The sequence below is a fragment of the Borostomias antarcticus genome, assembly GCF_949987555.1.
Source record: "Borostomias antarcticus genome assembly, chromosome: 21".
NCBI classification, from domain to species: domain Eukaryota; kingdom Metazoa; phylum Chordata; class Actinopteri; order Stomiiformes; family Stomiidae; genus Borostomias; species Borostomias antarcticus.
Genome location: NC_140254.1, coordinates 19444351 through 19463574, shown reverse-complemented (window position 1 = coordinate 19463574; position 19224 = coordinate 19444351). Strand labels below are relative to the sequence as shown.

Here is a 19224-nt window from a genome sequence, read left to right as displayed (position 1 = left end):
GACTACACACAGCGGTCTCCCAGGTGTGCTGGTCTGGAGCTGGTAATGGTTCATAACTCACCCTTGCCCAAGTGTTATATATTTATTCATATCCATATATAGCATGTACATCATCCATACAGACTGACATCAAACTTTCTTACCCTTATTTTATACGGTATAGAAATGGTACTTATTTAGTAATGTGTCAATTTGTACATTTGTATATTGAGTATTGGAGTCTATCTGTTATTGAGCATAATCTTGGAGTCGGCAGCAACATTTCACTGTGACCGTACATGTATGTTACATGTGACAAAGGAATCTTGATCTTGAAATTTGGCATTATTTCTACTCCATCCAAATCTGGGATTCAAACCGATGACCACGAACACATACGTGTTACAGTATCCATCAGTCCGCCAGGCGGGTGTTGGTGTGGTGGGTTCAATTCCCTGTCACAGACCAACCTGGGATTCGAACCGGCGTCACGACCGGTCGCTGCGGCGACATGTGAAAGTGAAGCTGTCATTCAGTGGATGAGCATCAGCCAGTATCACAGCACCAACCCTGCTGGCCCAACGCCAGTCCTGAACACCGCACCACGTCATGGGTTTGAATCCCATTAGAGGTATCTCTATGACGCCTGCCCCTTCTCAAGTAGCAGGACTGTCAACTGAGAGAAAAATGAGAGCAGAGGGAAAAACCCAACATAACGGCTCCAGCGAGGGTAGTAGAGCTCCAGCGAGGGTAGTAGAATGTTCAGTAATGTTCAGAACTCGCACCCTGGCGTCCGTCGGCAGAACCCGCTACAGGAGCCTCTGCCACGCCGGCGCGGTGTTGATCTCTCTGCCGCTGACGTGATGACCCTGGCATGCGCGCCGCGCCGACATAAGGCGGACATCTCTTCTGGCTGACAGGCCGTGTGAAATGGCTCACAAGCCCGCAAACAGACCACGACATCATCAGAACCAGGGGTCATGTTGTTGCCGAGAAGTGGGGTGTGGCTTTAGGCGGTGTGTGTGTGTGTGTGTGTGTGTGTGTGTATGTGTTTACTTACTACTGTTGTTATGTCCAATTGGTGTTGCATGATGTAGGACTGAGCTCAAGTTAAGCATTTCTGGCAAAGCATTGTAGCCTATAGGGTAAAGCAGGCTATGCCTCACACAGACTGAGAACATGTCATATATGAATAACTGCTATAGCGCTAGATGGTTGACAGACATGTCAATTAAATATTGTAGCCTAGATAAATTTAACAGGGACAGTGCATATTAATAGACACTGCAGTGAATGTGTCAGAATCAGCCAAAAGACGGCTAGTTTCTATCTGCGGTGCCTGGATGAGCATGTCTTGATTACTTAATAACCTAGAGCCTATTAGGGATTCTACAGTAGCTGATGCCAGGACAGGGGTTAACGGCCATTCCTGGTTAAACTATTGCTATTACAGTTTCAGTAGGTTCAGACTACATTTGATGGAGGACAAAATCGCCTATTAGTCACCTAAATAGCCACTTGCAAGCGAAGCTGAGACCGTTTCTAACTCCAGCAGCACAGAAGAGAGGCTCTGTCCGATATCAAGACGAATCACTGTCGAAGTTCGCGCTCTTTAATTAGCTGGCAAACAGAACGAGGCTCCTGCCAAGTTATCTATGGATGCATTCAAACATAGAAAGTCTCCTTTTCACAAGCAACATGGTAAACAAACTGCTTTAGCCTCATTAAAAAGGGCAATTGCAGCATAAACTGCACTTGTTTAACAACAACCAACATACCGAGCCTATGCGGAGAGTTTGTATGAGGAATTCAGTCCAAAACATCACAAGCTGGACTCGCAAACACGCCAACTTCAGACTGATAAAGGAGTGTTTAGGGCTCAAGTCATCCAGAAAAACACAAAAACCCGCTGGGCACTTCTGCAAAGTAGCGCTACTGTCCACGGCTACAACCCGCTGGTACACGGCTGTCCGCACATTTACCAACCAAACAGCCCATTCACAATTCCTCCAGCAGCTCCATTTCACGGTGTAAACATGGACAAACAGATACATAATTCAATTCAGGAAAAGGCGTGAATGTGTCCACCAACCTGGGGGGAGAACGGGGACTTGCGACCAGGCGAGGCGCTGATGTGGGGAGTGAGTGTGTTTCCGACCTCTCCTGTCCTCCTCCGCAGATAGTGCTGATGGACTCACTTCCTCCTTCTCTCTGTCTGCTGGTTGGCTTCAGTGTGTTTCCGACCTCTCCTGTCCTCCGCAGATAGTGCTGATGGACTCACTTCCTCCTTCTCTCTGTCTGCTGGTTGGCTTCTCTCCGCCGAGCAGCGATACGATGCGATCCCGACAAATGAATGAGAAGACCCTCCCAACTGACTGACGGACGGTCGGAGTTCACTCGCTTCTGAGTCCGGGATGTTTGGTGCTATGCGCCTTTCTGCTGCTTGAGATCTTGAAATAGCCCACAGTCAACTTCTATTGACTTGAAAGTCGAGGGGGTTATAGCCTACGAACTGAACAATGGATTTAATAATTAATGGGTATCGATTTGTTCATGCATAGGCCTAGCTAGACAGATCAAGAGTCAGTTTAGGGGGCTGGGGGTTATGATCGTCCTTGTTCAACCATTTATGAGCATCTAGAACCGCTGAATTTGATCAAATTAAGGAGTTAAAAACGAATTTTCAGACCCAACGAATAGCGGTTACAACTTTAACTCAATCATCCTGAATGACTACTGTGCACAGCCAGCATGGTCCAGCATGCTCCAGGAAAATGAACAGTGAGTAACATTTGTAATCATGCCATGATCGTGCTGTACTCACTCCCCTGAGAAATACACGATACAGGGAGACTGTGTGTGTGTGTGTGTGTGTGTGTGTGTGTGTGTGTGTGTGTGTGTGTGTGAGAGAGAGAGAGTGTGTGTGAGCGTGTCTGTGGAGGGGGCAAGGGAGAGGAGACGAGGGAGAAAGAGAGAAAGATATTCATCTGAGTGCTTTGGATCAGAGCCAAGAGCTTTCATCTCCACGGTGAAGCAGCAGGATGAACTAATCCAGGGACCATGTGCATCCATCCCGTCTGTTCCGGGAATATAATCTGTCTGTAATGGAGGCCAATCACACCCTGACAGTATATTCTCTCTCATCATCTCTCTCTCTCTCTCACACACACACACACACACACACACACATACACACACACTTTATGTACATCTCTCTCACACACACAAACACGCGCACACACACACACACACACACACACACACACTTTATGTACATCTCTCTCTCACACACACACACACACACAAACACACACACTTTATGTACATCTCTCTCACACACACAAACGCGCGCACACACACACACACACACACACACACACACACTTTATGTATTGTGTGTCCCTGAAAGCAGTGGTATTCTCATCAGTGCTAGAATAGGCAAAACTAATTCTCTGATACAGTGGCATTGACATCACATGTCATTCGGGTCTTTGAGAGGCTGGTTCTGCAGCGCCTGAGGCCCATGGTGAGTGACTTCCTGGACCCCCTGCAGTTCACGTACCAGGTCCGGATCAGCGTGGACGATGCCATCGTCTACCTGCTCCACAGAGCTCACTCACACCTGGAGAGTCCAGGAGGCACAGTGAGAGTCCAGGGCTGTCTGTCCGTCTGCAGGGCTGGATGTCCGTCTGCACGGCTGGATGTCCGTCTTCAGGGCTGGATGTCCGTCTGCAGGGCTGGATGTCCGTCTGCAGGGCTGTCTGTCCGTCTGCAGGGCTGTCTGTCCGTCTGCAGGGCTGGATGTCCGTCTGCAGGGCTGGATGTCCGTCTGCAGGGCTGTCTGTCCGTCTGCAGGGCTGGATGTCCGTCTTCAGGGCTGGATGTCCGTCTGCAGGGCTGGATGTCCGTCTGCAGGGCTGGATGTCCGTCTGCAGGGCTGTCTGTCCGATGTCGGGATAAGCAACACCGGCGCCCCCCAAGGAACCGTCCTGTCACCTTTCCTGTTCACCCTCTACACCTCCGACTTCAGCCACAGCTCGGGAGCGCGCCACCTCCAGAAGATCTGGGTCGACTCCTCCATCGTGGGCAGCATCAGGGAAGATGATGAGGAGAGGAGGAGTACAGGGACGTGGTCACGAGATTCATCAGATGGTCTGAGGAGTAGGGCTGGGTTTAAAAAATCGATTCATCGATTCTGAATCGATTCTGAATCAAATGATTCAGAATCGATTCATGAATCCCAAAATCGATCTTTTATTTAATGAATGAATGAATAAATGAAGGAATGAATAGATCATTCATTCATTCAATGATTCATTCATTCATTCATTTTTGGAAATCAGTGTTGATACCCAGCCCTTGTATTGATGTGCTGCATAACTTGGCAGTCATGTAATTAAGGTTACAGCAAAAAAAAAAAAAAAGTTTTTAGTAACACTAACCGAATCGATATTGAATCGAATCGAATCGAATTGAATCGTGATAATCGATTCTGAACCTTGTGAATCGGAATCGATTCTTGAAATTCGACTCGATACCCAGCCCTACTGAGGAGAACCAGCTCCAACGCAACATCAGCAAGACCAAGGAGGCCAGAGAGAGAGAGGGACAGGGAGAGACCAGAGAGAGAGGGGGACAGGGGGAGAGACCAGAGAGAGAGGGACGGGGGGAGACCAGAGAGAGAGAGAGGGGGACAAGGGGAGAGACCAGAGAGAGAGAGAGGGACAGGGAGAGACCAGAGAGAGAGGGGGACAGGGGGAGAGACCAGAGAGAGAGAGAGAGAGGGACAGGGGGAGAGGAAGAGACCAGAGAGAGAGAGAGAGGGACAGGGGGAGAGGAAGAGACCAGAGAGAGAGAGAGAGGGACAGGGGGAGAGGAAGAGACCAGAGAGAGAGAGAGAGGGACAGGGGGAGAGGAAGAGACCAGAGAGAGAGAGAGAGGGACAGGGGGAGAGACCAGAGAGAGAGAGGGCCGGGGGGAGAGGGAGAGACCAGAGAGAGAGAGAGAGGGACAGGGGGAGAGGGAGAGACCAGAGAGAGAGGGACAGGGGGAGAGGGAGAGACCAGAGAGAGAGAGAGAGAGGGACAGGGGGAGAGGGAGAGACCAGAGAGAGAGAGAGAGGGACAGGGGGAGAGAGACCAGAGAGAGAGAGAGAGGGACAGGGGGAGAGGGAGAGACCAGAGAGAGAGAGGGACAGGGGGAGAGGGAGAGACCAGAGAGAGAGAGAGAGGACTTCATAAGGAACAATAGTTCCCTGTTGGTTCTAGCTTCTAGATATCTATGTGTCAGAAGATGATGTTTCACAAATTACAAAGTATCAAAATTAATAATTGTTTTAATTAATAAAATATAGATTAAATGTATCAAAGATGTCTGATTCAGTAGAAATCTGGTTCAGAGCTCGACGTCAGATCAGACCTCAGATCAGATCAGAGGACGTAGAGATTCTAGACACTTTATACTGTACATCAGACTCTATACAGTAACAGTGCCTGAGCCTTCCTGTGTGTTCCCGAGTGTTGTGTGTGTGTATGTATGTATGTATGTATGTATGTATGTATGTATGTATGTATGTATGTGTGTATGTGTGTATGTATGTATGTATGTGTGTATGTATGTATGTATGTATGTATGTATGTATGTATGTATGCATGATTGTATGTATGTATGTAGGTAGGTAGGTAGGTAGGTAGGTATGTTTTTGATATTTAATACATATTTGAGTATTATTATACATACAATATATCTTTACAGACTGTAGGTATGTGTATGTACTGTATGTATGTATGTATCCTATATATCTACAGTATGCATACTGTGTATATATATATATATATATATATATTTTTTTTTTTTCCCTTGTAATTTAATTGTATCTATGTATATTATCTATGCATGTTCTATATCTATTCCTCTGTACCTTGTCACACTGCTGCTGTACTTTTCCCACTGCTGAAACCCCAATTTCCCCCCACTGGGATTATTAAAGTATTTTATCACAGTAAATTGCTATGCATTGACAAGCTACTGTATCTCCAGTCAATCTGGGCTACACCCTGGCTACTATCAGCTGGAGAGATCATGGAGATGGTAATGGAGAGATCATAGAGATGGTAATGGTGAGATCATAGAGATTATAATCTCCTTTTTTACTGAAAGACCTTCAACAATCTCTGGAATGAAGCTAAGCAAGACCATGTGCTTCAAAACCACTGCATAATCCAAAGGATAATCTCAATACAATGAATCTGCCTGTTTCACTGTTCAATAGCCTTTTATGTATTCTACCAAAATGAACACCCATTGTATCCATCAACAGGCAATATTGCAGCTCAACTTCAACCTCAAACGTCAATGTCTTAACTCAAACCCTAGCTCTGTACTGTGAAGTATACGTACACATTGTGTAGCTATGAAATGGTATGAGAGCATACACACTAACTCTTGTAATCATATACTATACTGTAGGCTTAGTAATGACACACAAGACTGAACTTGAAGACTAGCAGTGCTCATATGAATCAAGCTCTTTCAGACCTACTGTATACGCACATGTCTAGGCCCACAGGGAATGCATGCGTACGTACGTACAGGGTTAGGAGTTGGTTTTGGACTAGGTCCGAGACAAACTGGTTAAATTTAGAGGCTTTCAAGGTGTTGCTCTGGTAGAGAAGTCTGTCTAGAGTGTGTGTGAGGTTCATGTGTGTGTCTAGAGTGTGTGTGAGGTTCATGTGTGTGTCTTCGTGTGTGAGGTTCATGTGTGTGTCTTCGTGTGTGAGGTTCATGTGTGTCTTCATGTGTGTGTGATGTTCATGTGTGTCTTCATGTGTGTGAGGTTCATGTGTGTGTCTTCATGTGTGTGTGAGGTTCATGTGTGTGTCTTCATGTGTGTGAGGTTCATGTGTGTGTCTTCATGTGTGTGAGGTTCATGTGTGTGTCTTCATGTGTGTGTGAGGTTCATGTGTGTGTCTTCATGTGTGTGTGAGGTTCATGTGTGTGTCTAGAGTGTGTGAGGTTCATGTGTGTCTTCATGTGTGTGTGAGGTTCATGTGTGTCTTCATGTGTGTGTGAGGTTCATGTGTGTGTCTTCATGTGTGTGAGGTTCATGTGTGTCTTCATGTGTGTGAGGTTCATGTGTGTCTTCATGTGTGTGTGAGGTTCATGTGTGTCTTCATGTGTGTGTGAGGTTCATGTGTGTGTCTTCATGTGTGTGAGGTTCATGTGTGTGTCTTCATGTGTGTGTCTTCATGTGTGTGTGAGGTTCATGTGTGTCTTCATGTGTGTGTGAGGTTCATGTGTGTGTCTTCATGTGTGTGAGGTTCATGTGTGTCTTCATGTGTGTGTGAGGTTCATGTGTGTCTTCATGTGTGTGTGAGGTTCATGTGTGTCTTCATGTGTGTGAGGTTCATGTGTGTGTCTTCATGTGTGTGAGGTTCATGTGTGTCTTCATGTGTGTGTGAGGTTCATATGTGTGTCTTCATGTGTGTGTGAGGTGCATGTGTGTGTCTTCGTGTGTGTGTGAGAGAGAGGGGAGGGAGCAGCAGAAACACTCGCTGTTTCAAAGCTGCTGATTCGCCGGAGGCCTTTGGCCGTGGCGCCTGGAGGGGGGGGGGGGGTGGGCGTTGCCATGGAAAGGAACAAGGGATGGGGGGGAGATGAGGAGATAGAATGACGCTTTTGGTTACCAGGAAACTCAAACACACACACACACACACACACACACACAGCCTTTGGGTTCAATTAGCCTACATAAAAAAAAAGACTAATCAAAATTTGAACAGACTCTTGTCCTCTTCTGGGGCTGCTGCTGTAAGAGCCCTCCTATCAAGATCATTACCAGAAGCATGAGATACTTCTGCTGTGCTTCTCGGGTCGTGTTTGAGGCCCGTGTCTAATGGCCCACTCATTAGGGAGGGGCCACTCACTCTGGAGAGCTCTCTGATGCGAGTGACAGAGTGATGTGAAGTTTCCCCTCTACGATGGTCGCGGGTAAGTGTTATAGTTTTGGGTGTAACGGCTGAGGTTGGGATGAGGAGTGGCTGGAGCGAACTGGAGGAGAGGGTCACTTCATCTCGGAGTGTGCGATGCCGACAGACATGAGTGATGCGTCCATCTGAAGTGGCCTTTAGGACCAGGAGGGTTTTGAGGATCAGAACAGAGCAGGGCGGAGTTTCCCAGAGGCATCGTAGCGCTACGATGAACGTAGCGCTACGATGCATTACATTACATTACATTACATTACAGTCATTTAGCAGACGCTTTTATCCAAAGCGACTAACAATAATTGCATTTAACGTAGGAAGAGCCAATGTACTACTACTTGCCAGAACTCACAAGTGCATCTTCTTTCTAAAACAAACAAGTGACTAAGAGCATAATCTAGTGCTGAAGCAAAGTGCAAGAATCACAATCTAAAGTACAGTGCAATATAATATAATAAGTGCTTAGGTGGGAGGATTGTTGTAGTACTTCTTGAAGAGATGAGTTTTGAGCCTGCGACGAAAGATGGGCAGCGACTCTGCTGTCCGATGCCTCTGGGAAACTCAGCCCGGTTCTATTCCTTGGGTCAGAGTACCAGCATAGTCGAACAGTGTTTCCTACTGAAGGAGCTGAGTTGAACTCATCTTTTTCTAATCAAGAAACTTGACAATTATGGGTTACGGTCTCTGTAGACTTAAGCAATTGACCACGAGAGGCAGTGGGTTACAGGGGATTTTACCACAGCTACGGGGCGTTGTTAGGCCCAACGCGATAACGGGGGGGGGAAAAAATCACCTCAGCTCACTTTTGGATGTCATATCAAAGGGTGTGCACACTTGTGTACATATATTTTACATTTTGATTTTTAATAAATTAGCACAAATATCTAAAAACCTGTTTTCACTTTGTCATTATGTAGAATGTCGAGACAAAAAATGAACTCAATCTATTGTAGAATAAGTCTGTGACGTAATAAAACCAGGAAGGTCAAAGGGGTGTGCAGACTTTCCGTCTTGACTGTACACACACACACACACACACACACATGACCTGAATGTACTGTATAGGACACACCACACTCACATATCACGCCACACACACACACACACACACAATACACTCTGCATACTCACTGTATAGGACACACCACACTCACATATCACGCCACACACACACATGGACACACCACACTCACATATCACGCCACACACACACATGGACACACCACACTCACATATCACGCCACACACACACACATGGACACACCACACTCACATATCACGCCACACACACACATGGACACACCACACTTACATATCGAGCCCCACACACACATGGACACACCACACTTACATATCACGCCACACACACATGGACACACCACACTCATATCACGCCACACACACACATGGACACACCACACTCACATATCACGCCACACACACACATGGGCACACCACACTCACATATCACGCCACACACACACATGGACACACCACACTCACATATCATGCCACACACACACATGGACACACCACACTCACATATCACGCCACACACACACACACATGGACACACCACACTCACATATCACGCCACACACACATGGACACACCACACTCACATATCACGCCACACACACACACATACACAATACACTCTGCACACTCACTGTATACTGCCCACTGACTGCACTGCTTTTTGTATGTTGTTCTTTTTCTTAGCTGATCCTTTTTTGCTCTTTGCACTGTCCTGTCTCGTCCCTGCACCCTGTCCACTGTCCTGTCTCGTCCCTGCACCCTGTCCACTGTCCTGTCTCATCCCTGCACCCTGTCCAATGTCCTGTCTCGTCCCTGCACCCTGTCCACTGTCCTCTCTCGTCCTGCACCCTGTCCAATGTCCTGTCTCGTCCCTGCACCCTGTCCACTGTCCCGTCTCATCCCTGCACCCTGTCCAATGCCCCGTCTCGTCCCTGCACCCTGTCCACTGTCCCGTCTCATCCCTGCACCCTGTCCACTGTCCTGTCTCGTCCCTGCACCCTGTCCACTGTCCTGTCTCGTCCCTGCACCCTGTCCACTGTCCTGTCTCGTCCCTGCACCCTGTCCACTGTCCCGTCTCATCCCTGCACCCTGTCCACTGTCCTGTCTCGTCCCTGCACCCTGTCCACTGTCTTGTCTCGTCCCTGCACCCTGTCCACTGTCCTGTCTCGTCCCTGCACCCTGTCCACTGTCCCGTCTCATCCCTGCACCCTGTCCAATGCCCCGTCTCGTCCCTGCACCCTGTCCACTGTCCCGTCTCATCCCTGCACCCTGTCCACTGTCCTGTCTCGTCCCTGCACCCTGTCCACTGTCCTCTCTCGTCCCTGCACCTTGTCCAATGTTGTCCCATGTTCCCCATGCACCACGACCAAAAGCAAATTCCTAGTTTGTTGAAAAGCTGCATGGGAATGAAACTGATTCTATCCCTTTAAGAAAGGAGACGGCACATTCTAAACATACAATACAGATAAAAACACTTTTCCATTTGAAGCACGGGGTCAAATACATATTTAACCTCCTCCACAGAGAAAACATTCATGAAGCACATCCCCTCCTCGTTCTGGGCGCTGGATCTGAATAAAACATGTCAACTCCAACTGCAATTTATTCCAAATATTTATATACATTCGTAAGCATTCAAACATCCAACCCCCTGTGGGAAAAAAAAAAACAGGCAGCACTTAAACCGCTAACTCTTTCCCTCCATTTGACACACAAACCTGCAATCAAGTTATGTGATATTCAGCACATTGATAATGGGGGGGTGGAAAAAGCAAAGCATGAGGGAGAACAGTGTCTCTGTCACGCTGGGTTCCCTAGCATGTGACCCTGCCGGATCATTCACAAGTTCATCTCTCATATCAGATCCATTCCAAACGGGCCGACTTCAAACGCGGGTCGGCCCAGAGCCCTCCACGCCACTAAACCATGCAGCTAACGCTAGGGGCTTTCTGAACTCTCCACATGCACACGCATTTTTTTGAGGTTCTAGGCACAAGCTCACGTGCGTGTGCGCGTCAAGCTCACGTGCATGTGCGCGTACACGCACACCCTCCATATGCTCTAATGTAACATTATTGACTAAACTCCTCTGGACAGGAAAAGGAAGAAGTCCCTCCTCCAAACTGGAGGAAAGTAAATGACTCTCGCTACGCAGGTCGACAGGCAGGTAAGCCATCCAAACATTTCAAGTTGTCAAAATAATTGGACACACTTATTGCAGTCCTGCGACTTTGACAGACTACAAATTTATTTCATTTTTACTGTCAGAGCACTTTATTTTGATTGCTGTCGGGATGTAATGAGAATTGCAAAAAAAAAAACAATGACGTGTTTCTTCCGAGCCAAACTGCATACTCCACCTTTAAACATGATAAAGAAACAGCTTCAGCATTCCTCTGGGAATCATAAACACACACACAGCCGAGGAGGTCAGAAGGCCAGCGGCCCCCACCCATCGGAGGGATATGGTGTCATGTCTTTGTTCATAATATTATGATTTCACAAATTGCTGAAAACGATAAGCTGTAAGTGCACTTCCCTCAATCCCACAATTCATTGTTTTTGCATGTTCATGTCTGAATTCAGCGATTCCACGGCGTTGCCCGCTACGTGGAAACCATCGGGGCTCAAGCTCTGGAGTATCGTCCATATGGTGCACTGCAAACCCCTGACCGATGGGCCCGGCCCACTACAGCTGACCAACGGGCCCGACCCACTACAGCTGACCGCTAGTTCTGTCTGATCCCTCGCGGTGCAATAATACACGTCGGCGTCGGTCAGTCAGTCCGAGTCGGAGCCGTCGCTGGTTTTGGACGACTTGTGTTTTCTCTTCCTCTTTTGCTTCTTCTTCTCTTTCCGTTTCTTGTCCTTCCCCTTCTTCCTCTTCTTCACGCTGTCTCGGCGGCGGCGGCGGTCGCTGGCGGAGGAGGAAGACGAGGAGGAGGAGGAGCCGTCCGAGTCGGAGGAAGAGGTGGTGTCCTGCAGGAGCTGCCTGAGCTGCTCGATCCTGCAGGGGAGAGACCAGAGAGAGAGAGGGACAGGGAGAGACCAGAGAGAGAGAGAGAGAGGGACAGGGGGAGGGGCAGAGAAAGAGAGAGGGACAGGGAGAGAGCAGAGAGAGGGACAGGGGGAGAGAGCAGAGAGAGAGAGAGAAAGAGAGGGACAGGGGGAGAGGGAGAGACCAGAGAGAGAGAGAGAGGGACAGGGGGAGAGACCAGAGAGAGGGAGGGAGGGAGAGAGAGAGAGAGGGACCGGGGGAGAGAGAGAGGGACAGGGGGAGAGAGACCAGAGAGAGAGAGGGACAAGGGGAGAGAGAGGGAGGAAGAGAGCGAGGGAGAGAGGGGAAGAGAGCGGGAGGAAGAGACAGATGGGAGAAGGTGAGGAACCAGAGAGAGAGAGAGGGAGGGAGAGAGAGAGAGAGGGAGGGAGAGAGAGAGGGAGGGAGAGAGAGAGGGAGGGAGAGAGGGAGATGAAGTGTTGGAAGGAGAGAGACCAGAGAGAGAGAGAGAGAGAGAGAGGGAGGGAGAGAGAGAGGGAGGGAGATGGAGTGTTGGAAGGAGAGAGACCAGAGAGAGAGAGAGAGAGGGAGGGAGAGAGGGAGGGAGATGGAGAGGGAGGGAGAGAGAGGGAGGGAGAGAGAGGGAGGGAGAGAGAGAGACCAGAGAGAGAGAGAGAGAGAGAGACCGAAGGAAAGGAGGAGGGAGAGAGACATGAAAAGGAGACGTGGTGAGGATCACACACACTCGCATGCACCAGCACACTTCCTGTTCACCAACACCCATTTCATGTTTTCATTTCAGAGAAAAGTTGAATTTCATGAAATGATTGACGATTCGGTCCAGAAGATTCCGCTGCTTCTAAATGTGTTAACAGAGGAGGAGGAGGAGCTCTGGACCATCTAAATGTGCTAACAGAGGAGGAGGAGGAGCTCTGGACCATCTAAATGTGCTAACAGAGGAGGAGGAGGAGCTCTGGACCATCTAAATGTGCTAACAGAGGAGGAGGAGGAGCTCTGGACCATCTAAATGTGCTAACAGAGGAGGAGGAGGAGCTCTGGACCATCTAAATGTGCTAACAGAGGAGGAGGAGGAGCTCTGGACCATCTAAATGTGCTAACAGAGGAGGAGGAGGAGCTCTGGACCATCTAAATGTGCTAACAGAGGAGGAGGAGCACAAGGGAGAGCCAGCCACCATCTGTCCAGGGTGGGGCGTGCATTATGGGCCTCGTCTACAGGTGTCTGCAGGTGTCTATGTAGGTCACCACCGCTCATCTGAAAAAGTGATTCTGCTGCTCGCAAGGCAAGTAGTAGTAGAGACCTGGGAAGTTAAATATTGTTCAATAAAACATGAGTCTCTCATCGCAGAAACTCAATGATGAACTCTGGAATGGGTGGCGTCCGCTTTCTTTGACTAGACGTCAAAAAGATCCACCGAGCTCCCATCGACAGATGGAAGACTGAAAACACGGACCGACTTCAAACACTGTTTGAGACGTTCTCAAACGTCATTAACCATTCATCTGCTGTGCGTTTTTCTTCTTGATAGTTGACATCGTCAGCTAAGAAGTGCGCAGTAATCCCTGGGACTGGTGTACTGTTTCTAAAGACGTTTCTAAAGATCATATTACAGAGGCTAAAGATTCCCAAGGCAGAGCTGGTTGATGCTGCTAGGGAAAGGGATGTCTGGGGCCCCCTGCTGGAACTGCTGCCTCCGCGACCCGACCCAAGATAAGCGGATGAAGATGAGAGATATTTCAGAGGCATGTGAAAAACCACAACAGGCCTACACGCACGCCACCCAAAACACCTCTTGTCCTGTGCTGTCGCGGAGGTAATACATAATCCTGACTAATTTCAATGACTATGTCACTTAATATACACACCTTGGAACTGGGGCTAGAACAGATGAAAAATCCTGGATGTTTTGCTTGGCTACACAATAGAATTGTAGAGAGTGGTCAGACTGTTAGCATGGCTTCAGATAGCGTGGTCAGACTGTTAGCATGGCTTCAGATAGCGTGGTCAGACTGTTAGCATGGCTTCAGATAGCACAATGAAATCAATAGGCAGATACTTGACTGAGGCACTGTCCTTGAAAACAACCTCCACAGACCAGCAGACAAAGGAGGGCCTACAGTATCTCAACAACCCAGCGATCTCTCCCACACACAGCGCTGCTCAAGCACCCCTGCGTCACGCTGTGTTTTGGGCATCGGGGCGCGCAGAGAAGCATCCACTCTTACGAGTTTCCCAGAGGCATCGTAGCGCTATGATGAACGCCGTAGCTCACGATGAACGTAGCGCTACGATGCCTCTGGGAAACTCAGCCCAGGTCAATAAAGTAGCCGAAGTCAGAAAAACCAAGAAAGGTTTAGGTTTCGGAGAGACTGTTCTATTTTCTCCATGTGCTCATCCAGCATTGATACTACAAATCAACAGCTAAATGACTACTTCACCACGCAAACACACATTCTTATTAGTGCAGCCGTTTAGCGTTGCAGAGAGAGAGCGTCTTCCTGTGAAGTGTGATGGTATATTAGATGGAAATAGAAGGACAGGTACCTCGTCTCTTTCTCATTCCGTTTGTTTTCCCTGATCAGTTCATACATTGGATCTTCATGAGCCTGCAAGAAAATGACAGCTATTATCAGCTGTTAATGAAGGAAAAGAGGAATGAAAATGCAGCACATTTTCTGTTCAACAACGGAGTCTATTTCTTTTCTGAATGACTTCACTTCAACTCAAAACATTTCCAACCACCGGCATTGCTTGCCGCGTCAGCACTCTGCAAATCGGCTTGTACTCACAATACAAGTTATGAAAATGTGATACACTTGCACTTATGCTAATCTCTGCAGTGGCTGTGTGTGTGTGTGTGTGTGTGTGTATGTGTGTGTGTGTGTATGTGTGTGTGTGTGTGTATGTGTGTGTGTGTGTGTGTGTGTGTGTGTGTGTGTATGTGTGTGTGTGTGTATGTGTGTGTGTATATATATGTGTGTGTGTGTGTGTGTGTATATATATGTGTGTGTGTGTGTGTATATATGTGTGTGTGTGTGCGTGTGTGTGTGCGTGTGTGTGTGTATGTGCGTGTATGTGTGTATGTGCAGACTCACCACTCTGAACTGCTCCAGTTTCTGGTTGCCTTTGATGAAGAAGGGACACTCCCGGTCCCCAGTCCTGTGACCGTAGCGCTTGCATCTCCAGCCTGGGAGACGGGTCAAAACGCAGCATCGTTTGAGTCCTTCTGACACTCGACGGAAAACACTAAAACAGTGGATGATCCCAGTGCTTCAGGGGAAGACTGGTGACCTGTCCAGGAGCTGGACATCAAGACGCCTCATGCTACAGGACAAGGGTCACTTCTCACTTCTACCTAAGGGCTTTGGGAACAATATTGTCCTTTTTGTGTATCATTCTCACACAAACATGCACTACACCCTTTCCCCTATACTCTCACCAAAAAAAGGTTTGTTTGCCCCCGTTTCTTGTCTAGACTCATCAAACTAAATGTCTGCCAACTTCTTGGGCTGTATAAATCTCTGAAAAGCAATTCAAAATCTGTGATGAGAAAGTCAACAACCCGCTCCAAAGTATTATCTGAACTGGAACCAATCACGCTTTCAAACTCCAAGGTGGAACAATTGAGGAGTTCTAAAGTGTGTGTGTGTGTGTGAGAGAGAGAGAGTGTGTGTGTGTGTGAGAGAGAGAGAGTGTGTGTGTGTGTGTGTGTGTGTGTGTGTGTGTGTGTGTGTGTGTGTGTGTGTGTGTGTGTGTGTGTGAGTGTGTGTGAGTGTGAGTATGAGTGTGAGTGCGAGTGTGTGTGTGCATGCTTAGGGTCCCTCTTGGCATACAACGATAGCGAGTGGGATGTGGGCAGGAATTAACTGCAGGAAATAATGAGGGTTCTTTCTGGGGACAGCAGTGGACAGAAGTTAATCTCTCATTCAAATCACTCAGTACTCTGAACTCATTACTACGATGGCTCTGCACACAAGAGCTCGCAGTTCCCCTGAATTAAACACACTCAAATAGTGTTTAATAGAGCTCTGTAAACTAACTAGCTCTCTAACTAACCTACAATACTGCCGCTCACAGCAAGCAAGCTAGCCATGTATGTCACTCCTAGCTCAGCGACTGACTACAGTACTGTACCATGCATACCAATAACCTACCAAACAAGCGTGACAATTATTTGGGAAAAATAGCTGGCTAGCACAACCAGTTTCTTGGCAATTGACATCTGGTTGCTAACAAAGTCAAGGTAGGCATTTATTTTGGTTGCTAGTGCTGATTTGTCGCTATGGAATAGCAGGTGGTATCCAGGTGTGGGGAATTTGCTGAAAGAAAAGATAAAGGACACTTTCCATTTCACTTACAGCTCCCAACCCATGTTAACTATGGGATGCCATCGCTGTTCTCCCAGGGAATGTGTTCGTCATTCAATACTCCGTAGTAACGTGATTAGGAACAGCTTTTCTTGGAGTTCACTAACATCGAATTAAAAGACACTGAAATAGTTGGTATTTATCCCCTGTTTCTCGATGATGTGACCGTCACACCCACAGCCATGCTAGTCAGACTGGCTCTTCTAATTCACAGCCCTGCTGGTCACTAATCAATTTCTTCAGGTTTCTTGGCAGTAATCTCACGTTTCTTGGCAGTAATCTCACGTTTCTTGGCAGTAATCTCACGTTTCTTGGCAGTAATCTCACGTTTCTTGGCAGTAATCTCTCATCTCAACGTTTCTTCGTCCTCCTTCTACTCACACTGCATGACTTTCACCTCCTTCCCCAGCGGCATCCAGAGGCCCTTGGTGGGCGCGTGCGCCAGGAAGTCCCTGGCATTCTCATTTCCCGGGGCCGCGGGAATGCAGTCCTCCGGCTTGTCCTCCTCCTCCTGGAAAAGCAGGAGTCAGCCAGCTGTGTACCTCAACTAGACATCTTCCTCAGCATCAACTACAAATGTGACAGCCGTGCAATCATGGTGTTTGGGTGGGACGATAATAGATATGCCTGAAATGCAAGTGGTAATCTGAAGCAGGTTTCCAAGATTGAGGCTAATTCTACTGGCACTACAGTTACTCCGTTTTAGCAGTGCAACTCAAGAGGTGAGTGAATTACATTACATTACAGTCATTTAGCAGACGCTTTTATCCAAAGCGACTAACAATAATTGCATTTAACATAGGATGAGCCAATGTACTACTACTTGCCAGAACTCACAAGTGCATCTTCTCTCTAAAACAAGTGACTAAGAACATAATCTAGTGCTGAAGGCAAAGTGCAAGAATCGCAATCTGAAGTACAGTGCAATATAATACAATAATATAATACAATAAGTGCTTAGGTGGGAGGATTGTTGTAGTACTTCTTGAAGAGATGAGTTCGTCGCAGGCTCAAAACTCATCTCTTCAAGAAGTACTACAACAGGGAACCTGCTTCAGATTGCCACTTGCATTTCAGGCATATCTATCATCGTCCCACCCAAACACCATGATTGCACGGCTGTCACATTAGTATTTGAATTACAATTAGGTTTTTGCTAAATAATGCATTTACCTTTATAAGTCCAGGAGGAGGTTTCTCATAACTGCATGGAAGAAATGAGAACAATGTTGAGACTCTGTTGTAGTAATTCTGAACAAATGAAGTTTAAGAGGAAGCTGGCTACAGTATTAGTATATATCCTGCACACATGCATGTTTGACACAGAGTACCTGGTCTACAGTAGCCTATGTATGAGCTAACAGCTAGCTAAACTAGCCTCTACCCCTTAGATAGGTAGCACTCCCAATGCTCAGCTCATAGGAAGATGACACACGCCAGCTAGCCGCCATGTGTGCTTCATCTGGTGAACTAGGTCACTTAATAGCTATCTTATACAGTAGATATCTAGATACCTAGATAGATAGATAGCTGATATATAGATATTATAAGCTAAAGCTAGCTAGTAAACCACAGGGCTTGCTGTCAGCTCATAGGGTAACTAGCACCTTATGCTAACGTTACTAGCTAACACACACAAGCTATTCATTATGAATATACACGTTTAACACCAAGGCCATTAGCTAGGATATCAAAACATACTTACAATGTCTCCACATGCTTCAGTTTCTGCACTTCTTGGTTGAGTTTCCTCGCTTGTTTCTTGAGTTTCTCAACATCATGTTTGGATTCCTTGTGCTTCTTGCGGTCTCCCCTGTCCTGGTGATCTCTGGATCGCTTTCTATCAGACATCACATCGAAGAGTGGGTCTAGCTATGGTTGATAGCTATGATACAGCCTGTATCTACAAAACACTCTGAGAAAATGCATAAAGTCTATTTCAGAAGAGTTCTGTGTGAATGTGAAACACGTTTGCTTGCTAGCTCTGTCTCGGCTGTGCTTTTGCAGCACTTCCTGTGTAGTTTACACTGATTTTAAAACCCAGCGCCACCTGCAGGTAAGAAGTCAGATGTGGACTGGGTTGATGCAGATGTGGACTGGGTTGATGCAGATGTGGACTGGGTTGATGCAGATGTGGACTGGGTTGATGCAGATGTGGACTGGGTTGATGCAGATATGGACTGGGTTGATGCAGATGTGGACTGGGTTGATGCAGATGTGGACTGTGATGCAGATGTGGACTGGGTTGATGCAGATGTGGACTGTGATGCAGATGTGGACTGGGTTGATGCAGATGTGGACTGGGTTGATGCAGATGTGGACTGGGTTGATGCAGATGTGGACTGGGTTGATGCAGATGTGGACTGGGTTGATGCAGATGTGGACTGTGATGCAGATGTGGACTGGGTTGATGCAGATGTGGACTGTGATGCAGATGTGGACTGGGTTGATGCAGATGTGGACTGGGTTGATGCAGATGTGGACTGTGATGCAGATGTGGACTGGGTTGATGCAGATGTGGACTGTGATGCAGATGTGGACTGGGTTGATGCAGATGTGGACTGGGTTGATGCAGATGTGGACTGGGTTGATGCAGATGTGGACTGGGTTGATGCAGATGTGGACTGGGTTGATGCAGATGTGGACTGGGTTGATGCAGATGTGGACTGGGTTGATGCAGATGTGGACTGGGTTGATGCAGATGTGGACTGGGTTGATGCAGCCAGGCTAAACCACAACAAGCAACACAGGTTTGCACAAATGGAAAATGTGTCGGAGGTATGTAGCACACAACAGACCCCCGATACAGGAAATGTTTCATGGAAATTAGTCTAAAAGTGT

At 47.5% G+C, this 19224-nt stretch overlaps 1 protein-coding gene across 2 annotated transcripts; it reads right to left on the bottom strand.

Annotated features, from left to right (window-relative positions):
- Positions 1–11479: 11479 nt before the first annotated feature.
- Positions 11480–18242, bottom strand: rp9 (RP9 pre-mRNA splicing factor). 2 transcript variants are annotated; one of them, XM_084455416.1, is made up of 6 exons: positions 18089–18242; positions 17557–17587; positions 16765–16894; positions 15112–15203; positions 14561–14649; positions 11480–12006 (listed from the first exon to the last, which is right to left on the bottom strand). In XM_084455416.1, the coding sequence occupies exons 1-6, from the start codon at positions 18232–18234 to the stop codon at positions 11781–11783; spliced, it is 714 nt and encodes a 237-aa protein (XP_084311542.1). In that variant the 5' UTR covers positions 18235–18242; the 3' UTR covers positions 11480–11780. The 2 variants fall into 2 exon arrangements, with proteins under 2 accessions (XP_084311542.1, XP_084311543.1); XM_084455417.1 differs by having other exon boundaries at positions 14561–14622.
- Between the last annotated feature and the right edge of the window lie 982 nt (positions 18243–19224).

Bases quoted from the DNA above. Each gene is read 5' to 3' on its own strand.
- rp9 (XM_084455416.1), bottom strand. From the start codon at position 18,234: ATGTCTGATAGAAAGCGATCCAGAGATCACCAGGACAGGGGAGACCGC. The intron at 15,204-16,764 runs GTGAGTAGAAGG...CCCGTCTCCCAG, and splicing joins GGAGGTGAAAGTCATGCAGT to GCTGGAGATGCAAGCGCTAC. The intron at 14,650-15,111 runs GTGAGTCTGCAC...CTTCATTAACAG, and splicing joins AACTGGAGCAGTTCAGAGTG to CTGATAATAGCTGTCATTTT.